Source organism: Monodon monoceros, unplaced genomic scaffold (genome assembly GCF_005190385.1).
Source record: "Monodon monoceros isolate NGI ecotype Baffin Bay Population unplaced genomic scaffold, NGI_Narwhal_1 Super_Scaffold_21, whole genome shotgun sequence".
Classification (NCBI taxonomy): Eukaryota; Metazoa; Chordata; class Mammalia; order Artiodactyla; family Monodontidae; genus Monodon; species Monodon monoceros.
The window spans coordinates 7,223,980-7,235,108 of NW_021703778.1; the positions used below are offsets into that span (position 1 = coordinate 7,223,980).

Here is an 11,129-nt window from a genome sequence, read left to right on the forward strand (position 1 = left end):
ATATACATAAGTCAACTCATTACGCTGTACACCTTATACAGTGCTGTATGTCAATGATATCTCAATAAAATGGGAAGAAAAAATATATATAAAAATAAATTCTGATGATACACAAAAATGTCAAGCGATACTCTGAGGTTTGTTAATTTGAGCCAAAGACATTCTCACTATAAGGATTTGCCAGTTCACTTGACTGCTCCACCCCAATGATCTTCTCTTGCTCTCTTAAACTGTGCACTACTTTTTTGTGGTTTTGGTATAGTTTGTGGACATGGAACTAAGTACTTTCCAAAGTGCCTTGCTCTTAGGCTTCCAAGTTTCAACCATCTCCCAAATTAGACGGGTTCTTAGACAATGAGCTTCCAATGCACTAATGTGCAGACCAATGACCATGGTGAAAGGCTGCCTTCCATCCCACAAATCCATTATACATTCCAGAGCTGAAGTAAGCCTTGCCAGTAATCTACTCCAGAACCCCTCAAGTTGCTCCACAGATGGCTGCTCAGCTAGCTCCAAGCCTTCACCTGAAGTGGAGATAAAACCAGACCTACTTAATCTGCCTAAATTACCGTGGAGAGTGCACTGTCAATCTTGAAAGAGATACGACATTCACTATGTGCCAAGCTTATTGGCCACTTCATCTTTTTAAAAAAAAAATTTATTTATTTGGCTGCACTGGGTCTTAGTTGCCGCATGTGGGATCTTTAGTTGCGGCATGCGAACTCTTAGTTGCAGCATGCGTGTGGGATCTAGTTCCCTGAGCAGGGATTGTACTCGGTCCCCTGCGTTGGGAGCGCAGAGTCTTAGCCACTGGACCACCTGGTCACTTCATCTTAAGAAGTTTTGAAAATGCTAATTTGGCCCCATCCATTTACATTACATCTAGGGAAACCAAGGTCAGGGAAAATAAGTCATTTAACCACGGTCACATAGCCAGTTAGTGGCCGGGGCAGGTCTAGCATAATTTAGGTCTCCTCACTGTTCATTCACTCAATCACCCTGCTTATTAGCCCCAGATCAAAAACCATCTCTAGATTTTTTTAAAGGTCAGTTTTTAAAAAGATCTTTTCTTTTGCTCAATACCTTTCATTTTACTAAATATCAGTCTGGCAACATCTTCTGGGCTGACAAATTTCTTTTCTTCTCCAGTATCTATTTCATAGCGTAATTTCCCATTTTTTTCAATGACCTATGAAGGAAATATGAGTGTGTTAAATAAGGAATGATTTTAATAAAAATACAGTTTCAAATCAATATAATTGGCAATTACTTTGTGTAATAGGGAAATAATAATAGTAGCATACTCACTAAACATTTACTATCCCTGATGTATTTCTGAGCCTGTGGATCATCAGAGCTGTCCATAGAGATAAACATAGTTAAATATTTATATCACTATTGTTGACATATAAGTTTTAAAGAAGACTATATTCTTCAATACCACTTGACAAATATAAAAATATAAACAAAATTAAGTTGCTTAATATTAAAAGAAATCTTGCAATATTAGGGTAGGTTTAGACGGTAGGAATGAATGGCTGCAGAATTTACAAGGTTGAGTAATTCTATTGAAGTGCTAACTTCACATTCGAAAGTGAATAGCTCTTCCTTGTTCTGATCTTACTATCAACAGGTGTTAAACATTTGGGGATGATTTTCATAATATCAATGATTTTATGTCACATATACTCGTATCTTTGATCCTGAAGACCCAACCACTGAGATAAAAGGACAAAAGGACCACAAACTAATGGCAAACCAGAATACCTAACACCATCTTTGCTGCTTGGTTTCTGAATATGAATCAATGCCTGAAACCTGAAAGGACTAAGCAAAAGTATGAATATTATATATGTAAAAGTGCAGACTACTGCAGGTAGATAGATATATAACATCCTATACAAAGTAGGCACTAAACAATTGTGTATGGCAATGGAAAAATTAAAACAATGGGTGTTATGTTGCTCAAAATAGTAATACGAATTAATGCAGACTGCAAAATGTTTTCACATGTATTACCTTACCTGATCTTCCCAACACTATAAGGGGCAGAGTCAGTACTTGATCCCAGGCCTTCTCTACCAGGCTAGGGTTTAGACTGCCTCGCGGTGAGATGCTAAATGACTAAGGTACTTTTGCCGTGAGCAGGGACAGGAGTCTGATCTTTGGCTTAATTTCATCTAGAAATGAAGATGAGGTACACCCTTTCACTAAATCCTTCTTGCAAGGGGCAGCGGCTATTCTGTCCAGAGACCAGTCTTAACTGTTTAGTAAGAGCAGGTGAAAATTAACACTGGCTAATTGCTGAAGGGTAACTGAACATCTGAGGACCCTAATCTTGTAAAGGGGAAAATGCCCAAAGTCACATGACTAATTAATAGAACAACTGGCTGGAATCCAGATCTTTAACGCAAGGTTTAATATTCTTTCCACTAGCCTTCCCCCACCCCTGCCCCTTTTCTAAACCCAATATTTATACTAGCTCCTGGACAAATATTTTAAGGGTAAGAAAAAAAAGATTAAGTGTGCCCACAGTAATTTTTTTTCCTACCAATACTGTAATTTTGGCATGATACTTAGTGGTTCTGTTTCCTTTAGGACAGAATTTAAGTCAACCAGGATAATTTCACCAAATAGCTATCTATCACTCAGACAAGATAACTTGCCAGAATAGGATATTTTAATGGAATTTATAGAACTCTGAGAAACGGAAAAGTCTTTCTCAATTGCCACGCAGAGAGGGCCTCGCTCCGGTGAGGCCAGAAGCACACGTAGCTCTGAGGGCCACAGAGAGGCCAGACCCTGGAGGTTAACCAGCGGAGGAGCAGAAAGCAGAGAATGGAGGTGACGACAAACGATCACGGTAGCGCCAGAAAGTAGTGGACTGACCACAGCCAGGTACAGATGACAACTTTATTTGTCCACACCAGGACTGAGTTACTGAACAGAGACAAGAGGGTGGTGGCAGGCTGGCATACACAGCGCCATTTACGTGGAGGGCTTCAGGAGGCAGGCAGAGCATCACTCCTAGCAGGGTACCAGGGCCTTCATCCTGCCCCTCCCCCTCCCTCCTGAAGGGCCCTGCCCTGCACTCACCAGCACTCACCAACGCTCACATACTGCCGGGCTTCTTCCCCCCACACTCTCCCAGTACAGAGCCCACCCGGTCTGGAAACGTCTGTCTTTACATTCATCTGCCCACTGGGCCCTCACACAGCTCCTGTGAGGTAGCAGGGATAGCCTCCCACTGGATAGGGGAGGGGCCTGAGGTACAGAACGGTCAAGTGACCTGCCTGCAGACTGACAGGGAGTCACGGCTGGGCCTACAGCTCAGACAGGATTTCTGGGCCTGTTTCTCTACAGCCTCCCCTTATTACGACTTCTCTCCTCTTCACAAGATTTGGCCTGTTTTTTCTGTTTTTAAAGATTTTTCCCTTGTTTTATTCCTAACCTTAAAGTTACTCTGCCCATTAGACCTGCACACTACTACCTCCCAAGTTCACCTTGACTTCTGCTCTTCAGCACTTCTCTCATCTCAAATAAATCCCTATGTACTTTGCTACCATTAATAGATTAATATAGTACAGGTCTAACTCTTTCAAGTACTTCCCTGTTTTTCCAGAAAGTCTACCTATCTACAGTAGTGTTATCCAGTTGTAACTGACATGGACCCCTCCACGTAAGGGCCTAAAACTGAGAAAAAAAATTATATATCTCCATTTCCGTGCCTTAAACATACGCTCTTTTAAAGCACGGAATCTGTGTCTGGGTGTGGTGCTTACAGAAGTTCACAAATACATTCATAAATATTAATGCCATAGAATGCTTCCTTACAACACAATTGTTACCAGGATTTCACATACGTTAATACGCTGCTGTGTCTGAAAATATCGCAATCAGAATTTCACTTTGCCTTTTGTTATGCTATTCATCTAATTTTTTAGAACTGGAAGGTACAAGAAATGTCACCTAGTACAAACCTCTCATTTTAGAGACAAACCGAGGCACAAAAAGGGCAAGTGATCTGCTCAGTGTAACGAAGTGTGGCAGCATTAGAATTTGGGGGTTCTGGCTAGATTCCAGTGTGTTCTACCTCGCGCTGCTTCCTACAGAATGGCCCACTCCCCAGAGAAACCTGCCATCTATTCCTGCTCCCCGTATGTTCCCGCTGTGGTCTGGACCATTTCTCCACCTATTGCTATTTCCAGCATTTAGGTAAGCAACCAATCTGGCAAAATAGAAAATAAAACCTCTCCCAACATGCCTGCACTTTTTTTCCAGCCTCTTGATTACAGGAAAGCTCTTTACGTTCTAAGTCTCCTTTTTGTACTTTCTGAAAGTACTAAATAACCGCTAAGAGCTTTAAATTAGGTTAATGATGGTCAGTAATGGCTTCCTTTCTAGAGTAAATCGGAAGCATGGCTCAACACCATCATACCTCCTCTAGGATGTGTATGTGTTTTGGAGGGAAAAGGGGATGGATTTGTGGAGGGTTGGTGCTTAAAGAGAGCTAGCTATTGCAGGCCGTCCTTATCCACACCACCCAACTGTTCCCAAAGCTGTTCTATTCCATCATATGCCATTAATGGGGTGAACTTTTGTCTATAACGTGTGAGAAAAAGTGACTTTGGAAAGTTCCCTAAAAGAAAAGTTTTCTAGGGCTTGCCTTCTGTAACATACTAGACAGAAAAAAGGCTAACAGAGAAGAACAAAATTAGCTAAAAGCATTTGGGAAACTGATATCATCTGAATTGTTTCCACGAGGTCCAAATGGCAAACCAATGCTAAAGATATATAATTATGCATAATCATGGAACCTAAAAAATACGGAATGCAAAGAATTTACTTACATGTAATATTTTATAAGACAGCCAATTTCTCATTATATCAAAGATTATCAATATGAACCAAAACGCACGATTGTGGCTCCCTGTCAGTTGTGAATTATATCCATAGTGTTAAGAGACTGAGGACTAGTAAAATGGAGGGAAAGATGGTTTGACTATTGAGTGTGTGCTAGTCGGTATGTCACAGACACAGCAGTGAAAATATGAGATTAAGGTACCAATACGTGTTGTGTCTATATTAGCCTCACGAGCTATAGAGAGATTTAAAGAAGTGAAGCTTGTAAACTCCAGGAAGCAGTCAAGTTAAACTAGTAGATTCAAGCAATGAGGTCTTGGTATACAGCCCTAATTCTACATCTTGTCAGCTACTGTGCTTCATCCTAGCCTGACCTCAGCCAAGGTCATATGCTTTAATAACTTACATGTGTATAGTGCTTTTAAACTTTTAAACCCTTTCACATCTATTTAAGCCATCTGATCCTCACAACAACCCTGTGAGGTAGGCAGGCTGCCCCCTTTTAACAGCCGAGGAAACTGGTGTTGAGAGGTAAACTAAGTTGTCCCGCATCAGTGGTGAAGCCAGGGCTAACTAGCTCTCTGGACTTGCCTGCTTCCGTTGTCTACTAGGCCACCTCTCACGTTTCTGAAACGTCTTTCAACTAGTGGAGATGCTTGGGAGAAGCAAGTATTCTACCCTTGAATATTCTAGTATTACTACCCTTCTGCACATTAATGGTCCATCCACTCTTTTTTTTTCCTGAGGACATGGAAAAGGAGGCAGGCTACCAGAAGGCAGCCGTTGGACCCGGGCCTCTGCCAGAGTAGGAAATACACCCTTGTGTGATCAGCTCCTAACTTTTGGTGTTTGAAATTAACCTCTGAAGCAACTTTTCAAGCCCTAGCTGGAAAGCACCGGTTGCCTCTTCCACCGCTGTGGCCAAGCGTCTGACGGCGACCACCGCATCCCTGCGCAGCTCGTTGGCTGTGTCCTGCTGAGCACTGGCCTCCTCGCCAATGGCAATCAGCCGGTCCAATTTTTCCTCCTCCCGCTTTGAAAGTTCTCGCGCCAACCTCCTGTTTTCTGCCAACTCGGCTGCGATAGTCCTGGCCACGGACCGCCTTCTTCGCCTTGCCCACCTGGGAGGGGGCTCACTGGTCAAAGGTCCATCCCCACCAGAAACAAAAGGAACTCTGGAGGAGGAGCCCGGAGGCCGCTGTGCCGAGGCCACCCCGGGAGTGTTTCGGCCGGAGCTGGTGCAGGGGCTGGGCTCACCGGACACCCCCAGTCTGGTCACGGGGCTGCTCTGACAGGGAGCAGCTGCACCTCTGAAAAGGTGGTGGGAGCTGCTGTAGCTGGGGGTCCCTTGAGAGCACCCTGAAAAACAAAGCAACAATGTTGCAGAGATTACATTCCTGCTACGGGAATGCTTGGAGCCAGCAGCAGAGCTGAGGGACAGTGACAAAGCTATGGTATTCCCAGCAAGGCCTCTTTCCACAAGGGATGGGGAAGAATTCACTTCCTTATCTGGACATTTTGTTCTGTTGCAATCACACATCCAAAACCTCTCCCCTCGCCTTCCTGAGCCCCCTTCCACATAGCTATCCAACTACTCTACAGCCACAAATTCCTAAGTCTCCATTATTAACAATGCCCAAACTAGTCTGGTTCTAAGGAGTGCTTCCAGGTTTAAAGGAGCTCTAATATCTTACATACCTAGGGTCACGCCTCTTAAAAACCTGAAGCCCTTTATCTTACCATTAGATTTAAAAAAGAGGGCAGGGGGCAGAAATAGGGACTATGCTTACAAGGTCACCATCCAAACATGTAACGATTAGAAACAAGTGACTCTGGGACCTTGATCCTTCACACGCTGGGGAGTTACCTGCACCCGGAGATTCATCCCAGGAGTCCTCAAGGTCACTGGTTTCTCGCATCTGGTCACTGATCCTCAGTTGACAATCCTCATCTGATTCCTTAACTGTTTTCACGACAGGCTGATGATCTGCTGTCCGAGTCCTCTTTGCTCCCAGAATGCTGGCTCCTTCTTCTCCTGGGGTGTCAGGGGCCGCTAAGTTCTGATCACAGTGCTTGGCCCAAGCAGCATCCTCCATTAAGCTGTCTGCGTCAGTCACTATCTGATTTCGGAGAAGCTGATCCAACGTATCATAAAAGGGACAGTGTGGTGGATCACCCATACTTGTGGCGTGGGCCACATAGGCCTTTAAATATAATGCCTTCAGGACTTTGAACTTGGAGCGGCACTGACGCTCGGTGCGGCGGAAGCCTTCCTGCTGCATCCGCTTAGACACAGCCTGGTAGACGTCTGCATTGTGATGCACGGTCTGGAGGCGCTGAATATACTCTGCCTCACCTAGTATGGAGAGAAGCGTGCGTGTCTCCTGTCTGGACCACCGGATGCCTGCGCTGCTATTGGAAGTGGCCATAGCGGACTGGGAAGGAAGGCTAGCTGGAGGAGGCTCCTGGGCAGCAAGGTGCCGATCTGAAGGTGTGGGGAGGCTCTGTGTGCTCAGGTCTATCTCCAGGAGCCAGCCGATTCTTCCCTCTCAGGGCTAATTGCTGAGAAGCCAGGTCCAAGGACCGCATTTCTGGCTGGAAGGCCACAGGGGAATGAAAGTTACAGGGATGGGTAAGGATAATTGTGGCAGCAAGTTAAGCGGTGCTACCTGTAAGTAGGCTGCAAAGAGGCAGGATGCCAGCACTGAGAAAGCCCAACTTTGGGAGTTCGCTCAGGATGGGTACTGGATCAAGGGCTAAAAAGGGCCTTACTGGCTTGGTAACAAGGGGACTGGCTCCTCCACAAAGGGCAGAATGCTTCCAAGGCTGAGACCTGGTACAACTGTGTATCTATAAAAATCACCATTAACTTCTAAGCAGACAGACCGAGGCGGAGAAATGCCTGGACCATGAGGCAGCTCATTCTGGAGAAGTCCTAGCAGGACCATGGCATAGCAATACATGTCTAAAGGGGCTCATTCCTTACTAACCTTGGTCTAAGTAGCATGCTGTGGCTATGTATTACCCAGCTGACTGTCACCATTGCACTCTTTTGTTAAAAGGTAACTTCCAGGGCCAGAAAAGTGAGCTGAAGTTGTTCTTGCTAATACAAAGCTTTTTGCATAATATGGCAGAAGACCTCCACGTCTTTACTTCCACCACCTGCCCCAAAATAGCAGCAAAAAAACAAACAGGGCTACCAAGGGGATGGATCTGTGGAACTGTTCTGTATCTTGATTATATCAATGCCAGTACCTTGGTTGTGATACTGTAGTATAGTTTTGCAAGATGTTACCACTGGGAGAAAATGGTAAATCCAATAATACATTCCATCTCTCTGTATCATTTCTTGTAACAGTATGTAAATCTACCATTATCTCAGAAAAAAAAAAAGTTTACTTAAAAAATATTGTTGGCTGCTTACAATGAGTGAATCTAGCTTCTACAACTCCCTGATTTTTTTTTCAGTCTATAATTTGAAAATTTTTGACACCAACTCAAATTATTTCCAATATGCTCAGTACTAAATTTTGTCAACAGATAAATGGATATGGGAATATATGTATCATCAGAGAATATTTGAATTCTCTCTGAAATACTACAAGTTTTGATGTAATGCATAAAGATCCTAAGGGAAAAAAATGAGTATCAAATTCAGTTTAACTAAACACAGGTAAGGGATAGTAAAGAATATCTGTATGTATAAAAGAAATAAATTTTAAATTTAATCCATGATCCCCCAATCCTAAAGTCAACACAAGGAAATTTCTACCTAAATTCTTAATTGACGAAGTAGAAAGGAAAGAACCTGGGGCTAACGGTTAGGCGCCCTGGACTGCAGTCCTTTCTAGTTTACCCCCTAACTAATTTAGGGATATCTAACTTCTGTGTGCCTTGATTTTCTCATCTAGAAATGGGAAGGGATAAAACCTGCCTGACAACCTTACAGGGATTTGAGAGGATTAAATAAAATAATAGATGTGAAAGCACTCTGAAAATTTAAAAACACTATAGCAAGTATTACAACTCCAGTGAAAATGAAAACCCCTAATTATCATGGTAATCTATAACTTGAGGAGACAGAAGTCTGCGGAAGCGAGCCTCTTTAATCTTTTAATTAAAGTTACAACAGCTGATTAACCTGATTCTTAAGACATTAATTAAGCTGTTTCCCTAATGCTTAAATTTGAAAGCCAACTGTTAAACTTAGTTCCCAGAAAGTGTCACAAAAAGATCTGAGGAAGAAAATCAATAGCTTCTACATAAATATTTCACCAATTATAATAGATTCCACGAAATTCAACTACAGTGCAAAGAAATCTTCAAATTCGCACACAATCTTTCAAGTTCCCTCAGTTAAAAAAGTACTGTACAAATGTGCTAAGTCCAAATTCCCACCTCTGGATGACACAAATTATCAAAACTAAATGTATGTTGGCATCTATCAATACTAACAGATCTGAAAGCAAGAAACAATTGTCTGAGTGAATCCCATCCTTGAGAAGACTCAGCAGAAGATAATATCAGAAGATAACAGCCTCCTAGAGTATTCTGTGAAATGACCCAGTCATAAAACACAACGAAAAAACACACTGGCGTTTCTAGTTTCATTTCACATTACACTTAGAATGTATAAGCACGTTTTTATTACCATGGGTAAAAGTATTATTTTATTCCATACCTTCTGCCAAGGATCTGCTTTACTTTCATTACTGTATTTGAAATATTCCTCATTCTACTTTGTTTTGCTGCCAATCCAACAACCTGAAAAAGAGCAATATATTAACAACGCACGTAATTTTTTCCTTATTTCAGAGTTCAAAAATGAGGGGAACAGTACCTCTTCATTTTCTGAGTAAGCAACAACAGCTGGAGTAACTCTGTCACCTGCATCATTGGCGACCACATCAGCCCGGCCATCCTGGAGAAAAATACGCAACTGTATTAGTTCTTTTGTGATGAAATATACAGTCTCTTTAGATATATTCAGACATGGGTGGGCCAGTGTTACTCTGACATATATGTGGAGAGAAAAACTGCTTTATCATTATTTTAAACAAGTAGATTTAATTGTCCTTATCAATTTCCTAGATTTTAATTAAGACCAGAATTCCATGAAGAACTACCTCATTTTTTTCAGTCTGCTCTGCATAGTGGATAACAGAACAGACATAATAACAACCTATCTATGTACAATAACAAGCCTTATTGCGTTAAACTTCCTATTTCTCTTCCTTTCCCTATAAATGCATCTTTCTTCACTCTCTACATATGATGAAGTAGCATGAAACGCTTTGGCTTTTCCTTACAAATCATTTGACATTTAAACGTGAGACTAGGATCAGGGCTGTCCCTCATTATTGCTCCTTCCACCTGCCCACTGATGACAGGAAGCCCCTAACTCCTAGTCAGGCTCTCTCATTTCCAGAAAGGACAACTGAATAGAGCACACACCATCATCTGGCTTCACACGCTTCGCGGGATCAACACCTCCAGTTCCAGAATGCGGCCACCCCGCGTTCTGGCCAACGTCCAGAAACCTTTCTTGGCCAACGTCCAGAAACCTCCGGGTACCACACTTTCAGGTCCCCCTCGGGGCCTCCTGCGCCCGCGATGTCCCGGGTCCGCCCTCCCCTCGGGGCCTCCTGCGCCCGCGATGTCCCGGGTCCGCCCCCCCTCGGGGCCTCCTGCGCCCGCAAGGTCCCGGGTCCGCCCCCGCTCGGGGGCTCCTGCGCCCGCGATGTCCCGGGTCCGCCCCCGCTCTGGGCCTCCTGCGCCCGCGAGGTCCCGGGTCCGCCCCCCCTCGGGGCCTCCTGCGCCCGCGAGGTCCCGGGTCCGCAGCGGCCTTCCTTGAGGAGCCGTGGGGGACGAGGCCGGGTCCGCCCAGCTCTCAGCCCGAAACTTCCCCACAGAATCACCTCTCCGCGCGACGTCCCCAGAACGGCGACACGCCGTTCACAGCCCCGCAGGAGACCAAAGGACTTGGCCTCGCACCCAGAGAACTGGGTACGCGCAGCCCAAGTCCCCGAGTCCCTCACCTTATAGACGGCCACACAGGCTGATGTGCAGCCTAGGTGAACCCCGATGGCCGCCATGAGGCGGCAGAGACGGCGGTAGCAGTAACGAGCGGTGCCCCCGGCCGCAAGAGCGCCAGGCCGCGGAACAGCCCCATCAGGCACCGCGGAGACTTCACGTTCCCGCCCGCCCACTGCGTCCGGTCCCTCCGCCGCGGCCTCCCGCGTCCCCGCCAATCAGCGTGAAGGTCC

General features: G+C 44.6%; 1 protein-coding gene across 1 annotated transcript in view; it reads right to left on the reverse strand.

The window, feature by feature from the left end:
* Positions 1–11,050, reverse strand: part of HSPA14 (heat shock protein family A (Hsp70) member 14) — a 34,354-nt gene extending 23,304 nt beyond the window's left edge. Inside the window, exons 1-5 of the mRNA XM_029238821.1 lie at positions 10,902–11,050; positions 9,704–9,784; positions 9,545–9,627; positions 1,309–1,357; positions 1,084–1,189 (exon numbers count right to left, since the gene is read on the reverse strand). Coding sequence (XP_029094654.1) covers positions 1,084–1,189; positions 1,309–1,357; positions 9,545–9,627; positions 9,704–9,784; positions 10,902–10,958 — 376 coding nt within the window. The 5' untranslated portion in view covers positions 10,959–11,050. The remainder of the gene's footprint in view (positions 1–1,083; positions 1,190–1,308; positions 1,358–9,544; positions 9,628–9,703; positions 9,785–10,901) is intronic.
* Positions 11,051–11,129: the final 79 nt, after the last annotated feature.